The 17,382-nt window shown below is 31.1% G+C and overlaps 1 protein-coding gene across 2 annotated transcripts; it reads left to right on the top strand.

The window, feature by feature from the left end:
- Positions 1 to 1,574: 1,574 nt before the first annotated feature.
- On the top strand, positions 1,575 to 15,303 carry nopo (TRAF interacting protein no poles). Of its 2 annotated transcripts, XM_076370659.1 has the most exons (8): positions 1,620 to 1,704; positions 2,148 to 2,234; positions 3,669 to 4,034; positions 11,120 to 11,221; positions 11,315 to 11,437; positions 11,514 to 11,769; positions 11,843 to 11,989; positions 12,067 to 15,303. In XM_076370659.1, exons 1-8 carry the CDS (start codon positions 1,658 to 1,660, stop codon positions 12,178 to 12,180), a joined length of 1,242 nt encoding a protein of 413 aa, XP_076226774.1. In that variant the 5' UTR covers positions 1,620 to 1,657; the 3' UTR covers positions 12,181 to 15,303. The 2 variants fall into 2 exon arrangements, with proteins under 2 accessions (XP_076226775.1, XP_076226774.1); XM_076370660.1 differs by having other exon boundaries at positions 1,575 to 2,234.
- The last annotated feature ends 2,079 nt before the right edge of the window (positions 15,304 to 17,382 follow it).

Raw genomic sequence — 17,382 nt, forward strand, 5'->3', positions numbered from 1 at the left:
GAAATGAGCGAATAATTTTGTGGCGTGAAAAAATGTAGATATTTGTCACAATTCGTTTTTTTTTGCAATTATAAATCAAAACTTTACACTTTTTTATACCATTTTGTTACACTGAACTGTAAATAATGTATATCCATTAAAAGGAATCTGAAAAAGTTCTTCGTTGTATGGTTACTTCATTTGTCTTCACCGCACTATCGACTGAGCGAATAATTTTGTGATCCACTGTATGTACTTTTTAGTATGTTTACTATTCTCGTGCATAATTAAAATAAACGGAAAATTACTAACTTTTCGAGCTCGATGGCGAGGAAAACTGTTAAATGGTATTTATTCAAACTTTGTTACGAAGTATGGACTTTATAAACTAGTGATTAAGAATTTAATGGAAAATAATTTTCAAAATTTGTATGGCACAAAAGCACTGGTTTTTCCAGATATAAAAATGAATTGTTCGAAAAATGATAAGAACTTCGCCAATTGTATTAGGCAAGTAAATTATGTACATTTTTAATATTCAAAATGTATTATGCTTTGAAATTGTGTTAATATTCTTAATATTCTTATAAATGTCTACAAGAAATTACGAGTATATAGAAAAATGTAATATCGAGACAAAAAATTTAAAAAACACGTTTTTTACTTATTTATTTATACTTGTAAGAGCCGATTCTTGTGCGTAGCGCGGCGACTTTTGTCGGAAGCCGATACAGACCGTTTGGAAATTGAGGCGCACGTGCAGGAGCGATTCCCGAAATCGGCACAGCGCATTCTTTTATCGAGGACCAATAGGACACGTGCGGCATCTTTCAAAGCGCAGGTATTAATTTCCGAAAACGTCGCGGCATATATTTCTTCTGTCGGAAGCCGACACACGGCGCCCGAAAGATTGGAACACATGTACGGTGACGTGCCCCTGACGGAGGGCGTTATAAAGGGCGTTATATATCCCGGTCATTTCAATAAACAAAATAATCATCACACAGTGTATTTTTGTTCGAGAGAAACCATCCTGACCCTTCTAAACTTCTGCTTACATATTTATTTGCACAGCTTAAGCAAAATCGTTATATCGAAATTCAAAATAATATCTAAAAGTGTGTTGTACATTTTAGTGCTGAATGCTTAACAATTTTTGTTAGAAATATTATAGTTTAAATAAAAATGTATATTGGACTTTAATTTTATTTGTCAAGATTTCAATTATTAAAATTAAAACTATTGGTATATAATTTGTCGAAGAATTTTCTATAACTGTATAATTAATCAAAATAATTTCTTATGTACATTTTAAAGTTGTAATTTATATAGTAAACGAATTTATCAAAATATTTACGTTTGTGAATTAATAAAAATTGTATTGTCATGAAGTTCTATTGAATAAATATTGTTTCTATCGTTTAAATACATTTATTGCCGCTAAATCATATGACATACTCGTAGCAAAAATAAAATATACAACTAATCCGATTCCTGCTAACAAACCGAAGATCTTGCATTATCGGTTACATCGAACGCGACACCGAAATGGTATAGGGGCCTTGGGACCCCCGAGAGCGTGTAACGAAATTTTACATTGCATGTGTGTCTATCCTGTACCTTGTCTGTGCTTGTATCATCCAATCGAAACGGATCACTCTTTTATCTTATTATTTTTATGTACATAGAATTCAACTGCCGCATGCTGGCATTCGATGTTTACTTGTAAATTATATAGAATTCAAATATTATATCATGTATATTGTATGAAATACTAAAAATAATTCAAGAAATCTATTTATACAAGTGTAAAACAAAAATATACAATTAAATAATTCTATAAGAAAAAAAAACGATGAATTGTATGACAATAATAAAATACTGAATGAACTGTGTGACAATAAGAAATACGTAATTTTAAAAACTAAGACAAACTTTCATAATTTTTATTGGAGGGCTTTCATTCCAACCTATTGCTAAAAATTTATAAATTGTATAAAGATTTGTATTTATTACATGCATACTGTTTAGTTTACAATTAAAATAAAATCGAGATAATTATGTTCATATTTATTTAGTCTATCAGTATTATAATTTGTTTTCTGTTATTATTTTAATTGGTATTCTTAAGTTCTGTGTAAAATGAATATTGTTTGTGTAATATGCAGTGATTTATTAACACCATCTGATGATGTGTTTTATACTCCCTGTGGACATATTTTTCATTTTGTTTGTGTGACTCAATGGCTAGAAAGGTAAGATATGTATATTATGATCTTGAAAGCAATTTTAAAAATATATTTCATAATTCTATACAAGGTATCCCATGGAATTGAGCCCAGCTATATCTTTGAAAAAATTGGAGGTAGAGAAAGATGTTATAAGACAAAATTAAATGATATTCAACGCTATATATTCTTATGAAACTTTTATACATTTTTGTGCATCGGTGCAGTTGCGAGGTGTAACTGCGTTTTCTTTTAAAAGTAATACTTAAATTTTGAATACATTAATCGATGCAGTTTCTCATTCTCTATAAAATATGTTAATAATGTTATGTTTGAAAATTGTTAGTTTAGGTGTTATTTTAATTTTATGCATGCTAAATTATCCCAATATATCAATACACTTAAATATACTTTTTCAACTGTTATGTTCTATCACTGTTTTATTTGTAAACATAAATCAGCTTTTAATATTGATAAAATGTCCTATAATTTTTTACAGTACTTACCTTATAAGACATGTTCAAATGGTTCTCCACTATACTCTGAACATTTCTTCATCCCCTTTTGCACATTTTTTATCATATCCTGTAGTTATCTTTCTTTAATTTGTGATATTTCTAACATGCATGTGAATATACTTTATCCTTTAAATATCTCCATAAAAAAAGTCAAGTGGTGTCAAATGTGACAACTGCAGGATCCATCCGTTTGAATATTTCTCATTTAAATATCTGGTGGCAACTTAAGAATTATGTGCTGGAGTCCCATCTTAGAAAAAATACATTATTTGTTGTGTGGATAAGGGAATTTCAGTGTCATGCAAGAGAGTTGGTAGTTTGAATTCCAAAATATTTAAAATTGAAATTATACCTATACTAACAATTTTCAAACATAACATGTTGATATTAACATGTTTTATAGCGGGTGAAAAACTGAATCCATTTACACTTGAGCACAGATGTAGGTTGTACGATATGTTAATTTTAGTGCCAGGTAAGTTTCCAGACTCTTAGGAATAATAGATATATAAAAGTTCACAGAACCAATAGTGAGCTATAAACAGTCCAAACATTTAACTCTATAGAGGCAGATAGCATACTGAACCATACTCTGAGGTAGATTCAGACAATCCACTTTTGCATAGTATAATGTCAATGAAAATTCCCATACATTTGGAAATGCACACATTTGTGCATCCTGTCATATAAATGGAGAATAAATGTTAATATATTCAAAATTAGAGACAAAAATACATAAACTTTTCATAAGAATATGTAGCGTTTAATACCACTTAATTTTGTCCTATGACATTTTTCTCTGTTTCCAATCTTTTCAAAGATATAGTTGGGCCTAATTCCATTGGACATTCTGTATATATTGAAATTTAGGAATGTATACAAAAGTTTACAATAAAATATTGTGTATTATTTTTATTTTAATTAATTTTAATTTTTTGTACAGATCTAAATCTTGCCCACAATGTAGAGAAAAAACCACAATGCGTCAGATTCATAGAATATATTTCAGTTTTTCTAATAATGATACCATCGTAGAGGATAAATATTCTTTGCAGGATAAAGTCGATAAGCTAACACTGCAATTAACTATGAAAGAAAAAGATGCTAAACATTATTCAGAAAAATATCATGCATTAAAAAAAGAAACTACACATTTAAAAGAAGTATTAGTAAAAACAGAAACTGAAAAAAATAGTATCATTGATGCACTTAAACAACAGCTGATTTATTTTAAAGAACAAGCTTCAAAAACTGATTACATGCAAAAAGAAAATGAACAATTGAAAAAAAAGGTAGAAACATATAAAAAGTATGTATTTATATATTTTTTTTTATCATTCACACTTTAATAATTTAATAAGATACAACATAACATGTCATGTTAGATGTGACTGCAATGATAATATGATTTATTCAAAATATATAGTTGGTCAAATATTAAGTGTTAATATTTTTCAAATGTAATTTTTATTTAACATTTTTGTCATTGCTATTTTTTAAAAAACCAATTTCATAAATTTATAGTGTATACATGATGTTGAATACAAGTTGTTCTGTATATCTATTATCAGTATTATATACTGTTTCTACTTGTTATAAATATTACTGTTGATATAAAATTGTTTATTTTTTGTTAATTTGATTATTCAGCATCTAAAAACATTCATATATACAATAAGTTATAGATAGATGTGTTATATTGATCTGTTGATTTTTATTTGCTAAGAATATAATTATTTTATCGTTATGGTTATATCTTGAATTATAGTGCTTTAAATTATATTGCGCTCTTAATAATATATTCAAAATTTGGTAAATTTATTTATCATTATTTAAAATATTTAAAATATTAGAAAATCTATAAAAGAACAAGTTATTTGATAAAATTTCATTCATATTTATGTATATTGTATAAATAGTAATTTGAAATATCAGATCATCTGAATTAAACTTTGTCTGTTTCTAAATATAATTGTTTGCCATTTTTGTGTTTATAGTAAATGTGTTTTGCTATTTTGAATATAATCATATAATATTTTTAGATATTTAACTTCAGTATGATGAATGTACTTAAAAATTATTCAGTTTTCACTACTCCTCTTTCTTTATTATATAATTTATAAAATTTAAAAGGTATTTAAATTTTAGATATATTATTAAGAGCTTAATAATAATATAAAGTTCCATCATCTTATTAGTAAGTGTGCATTTATCTCATCTTTATAAATTTGTTGAATTTGTATTCCATTTTGATTTCAGTGATTGCATCTTTCCGATTGTTTTCCGTTTTTCTCATATTTTTAACTTTTATCCACATATTTTTCTAGGTCTCCATTAATTTCTATTATATATTCCTCGCCAATTAAGCCTATATCAGATTCTTATTTTTCTTTGTTTGTGCCTCATAGCGTTTCTCTTTCTATGCTTCCACATTTGATCTATTTCCATTGTAATGTATTTAACATTTTTTTTCATTGATACTTTTGTTTTGTATTTTATGCTGTAGAATCCTGATTTCTATATTTCACACAATATTTACATTGGTCAATTTTAGTAAAATAAAACCAAGTGGTTTAATAATCTTATATTTTAAAAAACAGGATAAATTTCCGAAAAATTGTATTCATTCTTGTTTTAACAGATGTAGCATGCATATTTCATTGGTCTGAATTATTTTCACTTGTTTAACGGATGACATACCTTTAATCAATTATTACCTGGAAATCTATAAGTTTTGCTTTGAATTAAATTTAAATTAATTTTTAAATGAATTTATTTTAACTAAATGAAATATTTATATTTTTCCTTAGTATGATATTTTACTTACCTTGTATGGTGTTTTGTTTCACTATCAAATCATATTTTTTTATGAGTTATAATATCACCGCCACTATTAAAATTACTATTACTATGAGCATCCGGATTGGCCATGCCCAAATATTCCACCCATCATCACTATTTGGGACATTCTCACATCTACAATGGATTTGCATTCTCCTAGCCATTTCAAAAATAACAATAATAGAACAGTAACACTAAAATAATAAAAATAGACAAAATGTAAACTGTACCTATGAGAAACTTACTGCTATCTGTTGTTTAGTACCAAAGAACTGTAGAATTGACTTACCCTCTTGAGGATCGGAGACTTGTCTTTAATATTTTGAGTGTAGAGGATACAAGAATGTATATATAGTATGATAAGATAAACTACATAAAGTTACTATATAAAGGTATACATATACTACATAAAGGAAAGTTAAATTATTAATGAAAATTGAAACTTTTTGAGCACAAGATCTTCCTTATGATTTACAGGAATTTTTTGGAGGAAAGTTTATTATGATACATTACAAAACCATACAGAAATTGTTTTAAGTAAATATATTTATTAAATCAGAAGTTATAGCAATTTCACGGGAAGTTTTTTCAAAACTGTTGGTTATGGCTGACATGATAGGGGTTGCAATATTAAGATAAAACCAAAAAAACTGAAAAGATTCCCAATTGGAAAGAATAATAAAATAAGAAGCATAACAAAAAACTATTGAAAAATAAAGGAATGACAATATTTAAAAATCTGCAGGATTCACATTTTAAATACTTTGACTTTATTCTAATCTGTGGAGAGTAATTTCTGAATTCTGAAACAGCTGATTACACAGCAATAATGAAAGTATTTCAAACATTTTGATTCTTATGAAATACTAATTTTATCCTTATTTATGAAATTCAAATTAAATGCACAATAAAAGAAAGTAATCGTATAGTTTGACATCGTGGAAATAACATAATAGATAGAAATAAAAAAAAACAATAGATAACAATCACGACATTATCCATGTGCATAAATACAAACACGAGTAGAAATAGAAATCTAACACCTTGAACGTTAAACTTAGTACACGCGTGCCTGAGGTATTTCTAAATACACTTATTTTTTCGAAAACGAAGTTCGAAATATAAAAAGGTTGTTCTTTGTTTTCTATCTATTTTTGCATGTAGAATCGCTATCTTAGTTGACTACACTACGATTTTGGAAATACTCTATACATGATTCGCAAATACTATAATAAGTCGTTGAAGCTTTCATTATTATTCTGGGCATTCCTGCCTTAACATTGTTCCAATAAATCAATTGTTGATAAATTTAATAGATTGGGTTATTGACGCCTTTTACCAAGTCACTAACAATAAGCGGAGTATCGTGCGTGTATTTCCATGACGACATGAACATCTATTTTACTTGCACATTCTTTATGACATTTTTACCATTTTTCAAATTCATGTGCATTATTCATTTTTGTATACTTTATTCATATCATTAGGTCGGAGCATATGAAATGTTGGATCTTTTTGTAGAAGACAGGAAACCTTATTTGATGTTCTATAAAACGTTTATTCAATTAAAATATGTTCTATTTGATTTCTTCCTTCTTTGAAAAATTCAGAATTTTTAGAATTAATAAATTCTAAGGATATCGTTATAAATTACTGTTTCGAGTTTACCACGTGGCTCATTTTGCAAAGAAACATTACCGAAACGAAATTTTGCAAATTAACGGTGCGTTGTTCTTTCATTCACAGTATTGTTCCCAAATGCTTTGTTTACTTTTTGAACAGTTTTCGCAGCATTATTTCCAGGTTTGAATTCATATAAGAAAATTACAAGAATGTCGGTGGTATCCATGTTTTCAAAAAATTATTCAACAAATAGATATTATGCACTATTCGGAAAAACTTCTTCTGCAAAACGTTACTCTGATAATAGACAAAGAAATTGTTTAAGTGGTTATGTAAAAAACAAATAAATAACAACAACAGAAGTACGAACATTTACGAGTAAAAAAAGTTCGACATACCATATGCATCGACCTAATACAGTAGTTTAATTTTATGATTGATTTTGTTTATGATTTCGCTGACCGTTGTCGTTAAAACTTTTAGAAGTTTTTTTTTTATTAGTTTATATATAACGAATTTTGTAAGCAGTTTCTAAATAGATTCTATACAGTGTGAAAGATATGTGTAATCTTGAAAGTGATACTAAAAATAAGTAAACTTTAGGAAGCTTTTTATTGGCAATTTTTAAGAGAAAAATTCTGATCTTCTTGGGCTATATAAATGTAATCTTCAACTTTTTATTTATATTTATTTTAAGTCAAATGTTACGAAATGACAGAGTTATTTGTTAGCTTTAAAACCTTTTTTCGTAAAACATCCATTGCTGGTAGACATGACTGCAAACAACTGGAACATCTAAACGCAAAAATCGTTATGGATTTATAAATAGATGAATATGATCTACAATATAGCAAACGAATTTTCTAACATTTTAATTATTATAGAAATAGCAAGATTTTTAAGAGCAAGAACTTTTTTTTAATCCAAACAATCAGGTTTAAATGTTTATAGAAGATTAAATATTTAAAATGTCGAAACAATCTCACGCTACATTGTGGAATACTGTATATGTACATTGTGAAAACATGACTTCGAGAAAATCACGGATGAGTTTTTAAGGTATTTTTTCATAATAGCGAAAAGTTATTAAAATGTTACTTTCAGTTAGTTATACCAGGCCCGTATAACAATTCTTCTAGCTTGGAAAAATTGTTTGTAATCGTTTATTTGTCTTTTTTTGTAAGTAGTTTTCGAGCGTTTTTTCGATTTTCATCCACTTTTGCACCACCGTTCTTTAATCGTTTAGCTCGAACGTATACATTGCTATAACTTCTCCAGATGTTTAAACTTAGAAATATTTTTTCTCCAAAATGTACCAAATACTTAATACTTTTAAACAGTTTCGTTTAAATCGATTTTTCTTATCTATCAGGGTGGTCGCTCCGGTTAGACCTGTGTACCATTCTATATAAAGCTTTATGTTTCAGCTTAGTTTCTAAATTCATTTGAATTTGATGTTAATTTTAAAAGCTTAGTCTATAGGAGAATATAGTTAAACGAATTTATATTTTTAATTAGCAAGATGCTTTTTAATTTGATTTTCGAGTTGCAGCACTTGGAAACACGTTCCAAAAATATTGTCCAGTAAATATTAACTCTGCTTTTATATTCTCCATTATACAACAAGTTTTTTCTGCAGAATTTGATGTATCGAAAACAAATGGTCAAAAACTTGTTTCTCCATTACCCTAAGTACTTATAAAATTTAATTGCACAAAGGCATATTTTTATCCTCAAAAATTTGCTGTCTATTAATTATATAGCTATATATATTATTTTTTGTAGAAAATAATTTTATCGACTTTCTTAAACAAAATAATATTTTATAACATTATATATGATTAAACATATACAAATTACCTTTAAACGTCCATTTGTCATCGTTCAATAGAGTTCGATGACACCTTGCATTCCTATTTGACTACTCTTTATGGACTGTAACTATATAATCGAGATTAAATCTGTAACAGACTCGACTGATCAGGTATGAATGGATTTATTTAACTCTTTCAATGGCGTTATCCGAATCTCTCGCTCGAAACGGAATCAGATCGGGATCTGAAGATATTTTATCCACTTAAACTCTTCTCAATTTAAAATGGAATCAATTTGCAACTTGAAAAATCTTACTCTCGCTTGATCTTGAAATGCTAGTCGTTCCATGCTAAACTGTCCAGAGTTTTTCAGAAGTTTTATACATACTCTCATTTTTCTCAAATTTTCTTCAAATGTGCAAAATTTATTGTGTCTCTTTTTAAGTTTTGTAAGTATGTGGATAATGTTATTGTAAGATCTCCTTGATATATAATGTCAGTTGTCATCAGCAGTAAAATCTGTAAGTTTGGCAGAAGTAACACATAAAAGAGTAAAGAAAGGGACATACTGGATCTCTACACGCCGATTTAGTTTACAGAAATATTATTTAATCTTTTTTTTTATTGGGCACTATTCATATTAAATGGGTGAAAACAACTCTCTAAGCTGATATGGTTCTCAAATATTGAGAACTAAGGTATATAGAATAGAATTTTTTCCTCAAATTGTGCAGTTGTATATCGAGAATTAAGTAACATAAGCGTACAAAAAAATTCATTCGCTTAAATAATTTGTTTAAAATTTGGGACTTTTTAATCATTTTGATTTTTTTATTAAATGAGTATAAAGGGTGATACATTGTACGTCAGCATGCAGAACAACAATTATTTCTGTGTTTATAACAAGTAGTTTTTCGTCAAAAATAGTTCTTTCTGTTACCTCGAAAAATTGACACAATAAATAATAATATATTGAAAATTTCCAAAGAAGTGTTTGTACAATTTTGGAATAGAAATTTCAAAAAGATGATCTACGATTTAAGAAGTTACGCGCAAGAAGTGTTTGCTTTTGAATTTCCGTAGTTGAAAAACAATAATGATCTATTGTTATTTTGGTATTTTAAAGGTTAGAAAAATTGCATGCAGATTGAAGTCGGACAATTTGCAATCTTTCCTTCCAAGTACATTTATATGGCACATTTATATCGGCAACAGGAGTAAAAATTTTGAAAGAATACATATATATTAATAATCATAAGAAACTATAAAAATGTAGAAACATAAACGCTATCACGCAAATAATTAAAATTATAGTGTAAAGAAATATTGATTTTTTTAAACATGTACTATCTGGAAAAATCTGAAAAAATTATACGTAAATAACTTATAATAAGACTACTACTGTATATATGTGTATATATTCTATGATTTTTTAAAAATCGATTTACCAACCAAAAATTCTGAAAAAATTTACAAATATGCAGACCAACGAGTTAAATGTTCTTGATTTTGTAATAGTTTTCTATAAAGCAAAACGTGAAAAATTAAGTTTAAATGTAACTTTTTTAATGTTCATCAGTAATAAACGATAATATAAACGAAAACAGGAGAAACCGGGTAGATAATTCGAAACAATACCGGTGAGCCGGATGCACATAATACTTAATACCAATACCTTTGTCTAAATTGGAAACCTAATCAAATCGTGTGGTCAAAATCATTCACAGCCATTTGAAAAGTAGTATTATAGTCATCTTATTTCTTATTTGAGATACTCCTCTAGAATATTTTTGTGATACTTCCCTCGAAGTTTTTTATAATACGTACTTTTTTATTCGTTCCATCAATATACATTTAAATTAATCAAATGGATTTAAACGTATTTTTATCTTTAATTCTTATCTTATTATTTCTTTTACAATTTCAATAGCTTCTGTTATTAGTCAGCACCAATATTTTCACCTTTGCCGCATCTAATTTTTAATAAGTTAATTATCATCCACTAGATATGTTTTCCTTCCCCTAGTTTTTCTGCTTACACATTGTTCTATTGTAATAATGAAATTTTTGGTGTATATAAACATATGTATTAATAATTGCATATCATACATTTTAGTATACAAACATTATTGGAATCATCCTCAGAAGAAGTAGACCAATTAATTTCAAGATCATGTGATCCTAATACTCTTATAACGTATATATCTGTGATGAAAAGGTAATAAATTATAATTTTTTGCTATTTTTACTATTTTTACTATTTTTACTATTTTTATTACATATTCCAGTACAATTTACATGTTATGTTTAGAGAAATGACAATTAGTTTAAGCAGAAGAAGAGAATTAAGATCCAAAGTGAAGAGTCTGCAACAAGACCTAACAAAAGTATCTATGGAAAGGAACTTTTTATCAGAAGAGCACACAAAGAGGAAGTACGCAAATAGTGAAATAAAATTGCGAAATTTAAATTGTTTTTTGAAAGTGTATAACATTATGTATTGCTTGTAGAAAAATTGAAGAAGATCTAATAACTTGTGAAAGTGAAAAAATGTTATTACAAAATAAACTTAGAGATTTAGAGAAAAATGGATCATTGTCAAGTAAATCATGCAATTGTGATTTAAAAATGAAAAATAGTGAAAATAGTAATTCAGAAAATATGATTAAGCCAAATGATATTGGAAGTACAGCAACAAATAAAAACACTAAGATAGAAGATATTAGTGAGAAAGAACAAAATCCAACTGCTGATACAGCAAATCATGTAATTAATTTATTATTTCTATAGCATATATTTTCTTATCGTTCTTTTTAAACATGCACTAATTGTTTTTCAGAAGAACGAAAATGATTCACCATATCTTCCAGTAAAATCAGGGGGTGTATTCGTGTTAAAGCAATTAACTACTAAAAAACGTAGTACCATGAAATCAAATCCTTCAATACTTATTAAAAAACCAAGAATAGAGCAAACAAATTTAACGGTAAGTATACGTAATATATTTTAAGATTATTGTGTTATGATATATATTCAAAACATTTATGAACATTATTTCTATAGGAATATCCAATTTCATTTAATGGATTTGGAGGACATTCAAAATTTAATCAATTTCCCGGTACTTCTGGTACAACGGTAAAGAAATCTGATGATTTATTTAAATTTAGAAGATAAAAATTTATTGTAAATTAAATTTTGTAATCGATTTCACATAATGCTTTAGATTTGTGGTGTGATCATTTCAAAATATCTTCAAAACTATTTTCTATTCAAAAAAATGTTTCAAATGCAACTTGTACATGTGTCCATATACACATAAGTCAACTACACTAAGTTATATTTTCCCCTCAAAACTAAAAAAATTGTGTTTGAAACACTTTTCCAAATAATAAGCAACAATTTTTAAGATAATTACTTTTAGGAGATAAGTAAAAATTTAATAATAATTTGTATATTGTAGAGATTTTAAATGATTGAGGAATTTGTAAATAAAACAAATGGGACTACAGCTACCGAAAAAGAGTATATTTACAAAAGGCACGAACTTAGGATTATACTTAAGAGCTATGTTAAAATATTTCTTCTAGGAAGGCATCTTCGGTCAAAGGATCGAGGCTCTTAATGACGTGGTCCTCGATTCGATTTCGGTTCGCAACGGCGACGTCTTTGTCGCCTTCAACAGCTACAACGCACTCTTCCGTTGTCCGGAGTTTGACCCGGTCCTTTGGCGTCAGGTTACATCTGAGTCGTGCACCTCGGCACGTGCGTTTTCTTCTGTGACATTGTTACGCGGACCAAATTTTCTTACAGATTTCAACTGTTATCTACTATTTATTAATTCTTATAAAAACTCAAACGCTATTTTTACAATGTTCGCTCACTCTTGAAACTCTACGTTCACGACTCCATGACGACTCTTTTTCTACTGTTTTTTTGCCATTTTCAAGAAACTTTGCCATATTCATGGAGTCGCGTCCGCTTTTGTTTTTCGATTTGCAGTCGAAGCCTTCAGAGTTCATTACTCTATATTGATGTTGTCAGTCAGTCAGTGGTCCAAGTCATTGACACCCTACATTCGGCCATCCTGCAGGATATCTGTGTTTAATCTTCTTCGTTTATTTCTCATTTCATTCTGTCTAATGCGACGTACATATAAGTGCTATTTCTGTTAGTGAAAGCGTGTGTACTGTGGAGCCATTTACATTGTCTGAATACAACATATATTATATTGGTTGTAAAACAACATGTTCGGGCGGAAAATAATGTGATATAACTCAATTTGAACAGTACTCTCATTAATTCGGTGTTCCTAGTTTGGAAACTACAAAAAGAATGCCCTGAGAAGGGCATTGCTTAGCCAGAGAGCCCCTCTTTTCAGCGTGGCTCTGGCTCTATTTATTATGCATCCCTTAAGGAGGTACCGACTAACGAAACACAGGTGACCAGCGTTCCCATCTTCCATCCCTAAGATTATCTTACATTCGGTCATACTTACAACACATCTGTCCTCAGACTTTCCATTTCGAAACGTCGTGATTCTACTAGAAACAATATATATAATATGCCGTCGTATCGCGATGCCGTCGCATTGCCCACGACGACCTGTGGATCACGAACAGTCCGGGACACAATCCACCCCTTCTTCGGAACCACCACCTCTCTCCCTGAGATACGTATCCATCTGAGTAGGTATTAACTTGAGATAATTACACACCGTTTAAGTCCTATGCCTAGGGATACCGCGCTCCGCAGCACCCATGTTTGGTATTTGTTGATTTTCCCCTGAGCTTATACATTGCCGTAAAGCACGTCATTCTAGGTCAGTGTCAGTTCAGGATGCACCGCTGCACCTTTGTGACTGCTACACCTTTCTCTAGGATACGGTGTCCGTCTGAGTCTGCGTTGACCTGGTATGCTCGTGCACTGTTTCGGCCATGCATAGGGTACCACACCGTAGTACCCGCCCTAGCATTTGCGATCTTGTCCTGTGTTTTTTTGCACGTTCTAGTGTCGCGATGTCCGACACATTTGACACACACATATTTTTATTGCAGTTTAATGCGGTGTGTTTATGGACTTGGCAACGGTAACACTGCATTACTGGTTTTCTGGTATCGTATTTTTCCCAGTAGACTTTGAGGTTTTCTATGAATCTGACTTTGTTTGCCTGCTGTATGGTGGTTCCAGGGCTGAAAGTTATTTTATATATGGGGTATAGGGTTTCTTTACTTAGCTCTTGGCACTGTGTTGAATTTAGTCCTTGCACTTTCTACGATTGTATTTGTGATGAATTTTAGTAGCCCTTTGGTCACTACGGTTAAATGTTTTTCATTTGATAGGGAATAGGTATGGAATTCTATATGTTCGTTGATGCATGTGGATTTGAATTTTTTTAAATCTTCTGTTAGATTAAATTGTAATTTGAGTTTGCTCTGGCAATTTTTTTTGCCTGAATTCTATTTTGGTAAGCGTTTTGTAATATTTCGAGGAATCTTAAGAAGTTCATTTTTCCATATATATAGATTAGTAGAGGTTTTGTGTGTTTCTTTTGTAGTAGCTTTTCTGGTTGAGTGGTTTGTGTGTTTCTTTTGTAGTTGGGTTTCTGTTTGAGTGGTTTGTGTGTAGTGTGAGTTGTTTGCGGTTTTTCTGTAACTGGGCATTCGGAAAATTTTCTAATCTATTACTTAGATGTATGTCCGAGGTGTCCAGACTCACGAATTTGTTAAATATGACTGCTGGTCTTGAGTGGAGAGGGATCTGGATTTCCTCCTTACTCTGTATGGGTCTGCGACATTTCTGTTCCACTTCTTGGATGTGGCGTTTAATGTTCTTTTGTCCGGATTCGGTAGCTGGGTGTTAATATGGTCATTTTCCAGTGTATGATTTTTCCGTGAGGATTTTTTTTTAACTGTTTATTGCTTTCTTGGGTGTACATTCTCTTACTATATTAGGTAACAAAAACGTTAAAATAAAAATGACCATTCGATTACTTATTCTATTCTTATATCTAATTGTTCGCTCGCATGCGAATCTCGTAGATAGACATTTTTTTTATTGCTTTTACAATTTTTGGTATAGGCGTTTTGATCTGTGTTAGTTGTATTTTGCAGTTTGGTGGGATTCTTAGGTAGTACGAGGGGAAAAATTAATGATGGGACTTCACTTAAAGAAAAAAAACCCCTGTGTCGGCTTTTGTGTGGGAGAGTAGGGGATTAGGGCTTATATATTAAGATATATACTTAGGATTTAGTTATTAATGCTTACGACTAATAGGGGGGGAGGAGGCTGGGTAGGGGGGTGACTGTATGCAAAATAGGGCAGCCAGAGCCCTTTATTTTATTTTCGGGGGGGGGGGTGTTTTATTGGGATGGTCTGTTTGGAGGCGTTGCTCTTGTTTGTTTCACTGATCGCTGGTACTTTGTTTTTGGAGCACGGAGTTCGGGGATGTGGGCGCAGGTGTTCGTTAGCCATTTGTATTTTTTTTGGTTTAGTCTGTGGAAGTCATTGAGGTCTCTATTATTCACTGTTTTGGTTTTTAACACATGTACATGATTGTGGCTGTTTCTCAGTCCAGAGTTTTAGTGTTCTCTCGACGGAGATTCAGCAATGAATGAACCAAGTACCAAATTATATACCAAACAATGGACTAAAAATGGTGGTGGGGGTACGTGTATGCACTGGCTAGATTTCTCAGCTAGTGAATCTCCGCGAAGGAGAGGGTTTTTTTAATATATAAACGAACTCTCCTGCAGCAGCATGCAGCTTCCAGAAAAAGAATCACACAGGAAAACTCCGTACACAACATTATAAATGTCGTGATTCTCTAAGACCCTTAATTATCGTCTAAAATTCTAATCTAACGATTGAACGTTCCCACACGATACAGTGTTATCGCTCAGATGTATCAAATAATTACAATTACACAGTGTTACGAGGTCTACTAACAATCCTGATTTCGCATCAGGTTCGTTCACGACAACACCTATTCCGAAAGAAAGATTTCTCCAACCTAGCGGCTCTCTAATTTCGCAGTGGATTCGTTCATGAAATTTCGTGAGAAGGAGAGGGGAAGAAAGAAAGAGGCGCCAAATGAATAAAATGCGAGTCAGCGATTGCGATCAAATGATTTTCGAGTGCAGTGATTTACTTTATGCATTTTATCATCGTCATTGTGTCAATATGTATATATAATATATAGTATCTAAGATTTTTAGCGTAGTTTAGTATATTTTAAGAAGCGTGAATATGCAAATAAGTGTGAACGAAGAACAATAAAAGAGGGAAAGTTGTACCAGCTGAAGACAGTTGGCCTGTACAACGTCGCAGGCACAGGGCTCATAGTTTAGGTTTTAAGGAGTGTATTCGAAAGTGTATTGAAAGTGCGAATGAGAAGAATGCTTGTGGGAAAGAAAGTCATGCGTTGACTTTCATGGCAATAAGTTGTAAAAGTCGTATGTTGTGAGCCGGCCGTCAAGGCAAAATGTTGTTTATTTTATATATATATATTTGATTAATAAGCACTTGATATTTTGTTTTCTAATCTCAGTTGTTTCTATTTCCTATTTTCTAATGTAGAGCTACTAAAATAAAAACTAAGTCTGTAGTCAGGTTAAATATATTTATTACGCGATGTGGCTCTAACGAGGAACGGCGACTAACTGCTTCTCCTCAACGCTTTTCTAAGAAGGAAACCTCTTCAGACGAGGGCGTACGTGACCCAGGTCCTGATGGTCCCCTTGGTCGTAAATTAGTCAATGGGCCTGGTCTATCTCTCAGGCCCCCAAGTATTCACGCGCAAAAGGGCGAACCGTCTACATTAAAGATAGAATTCTAGACTATATTAGAATTATAGACTATATTCAGTATTATACATTTCCTATCTTTCGTTCTACTCGCTCTCTTTGTTCCTACACTACCTATCTACAGTTGGTTACTCACATGATCCCAGCTGGTCTGTTACTCAAAAGTGAAGGGGGGCAAGGGGATTCAGCCGCACACTCCACTTCTGCTCGCAGCTGGACCGGTAACAAAGACGTGCAGAAACTAATTCCGCCATTACTATCGAGCAGAGCGCCGCTAGCAGACGTTCCCTCCTGCCTCTTTTTTCCCCTTTATTAACGTGGAGGAAATTTTGCACCAGACACCACCCGACGGTCTGGGGGAACGGCGAAAAATCTTCACGGCGACCTTCTACAGACTTTGTAGGAGGAGTTACGGGAACTCTGCACAGAACTAACCCGCAGCACCTCCAAGCCCAGCTGGCCATTTTTTTACCTGGCCTTGAGAAGCAAGAGGTTTCCACCTATTTCCTTTATGACGACTCGGCGCAGCGCCACAAAGGCGGTGTACACCTCCAGCGTGTGCTGCGCCGAGTCC

The sequence above is a fragment of the Nomia melanderi genome, chromosome 9, assembly GCF_051020985.1.
Source record: "Nomia melanderi isolate GNS246 chromosome 9, iyNomMela1, whole genome shotgun sequence".
Classification (NCBI taxonomy): Eukaryota; Metazoa; Arthropoda; class Insecta; order Hymenoptera; family Halictidae; genus Nomia; species Nomia melanderi.

What these genes read in the sequence shown, in the direction of transcription:
- nopo (XM_076370659.1), top strand. Translation starts at nt 1,658, where the DNA reads ATGTACATAGAATTCAACTGCCGCATGCTGGCATTCGATGTTTACTT. An exon ending in CTGGCATTCGATGTTTACTT is followed by an intron (nt 1,705 to 2,147) that starts GTAAATTATATA and finishes TGTAATATGCAG; the next exon opens with TGATTTATTAACACCATCTG. An exon ending in GTGACTCAATGGCTAGAAAG is followed by an intron (nt 2,235 to 3,668) that starts GTAAGATATGTA and finishes TTTTTTGTACAG; the next exon opens with ATCTAAATCTTGCCCACAAT.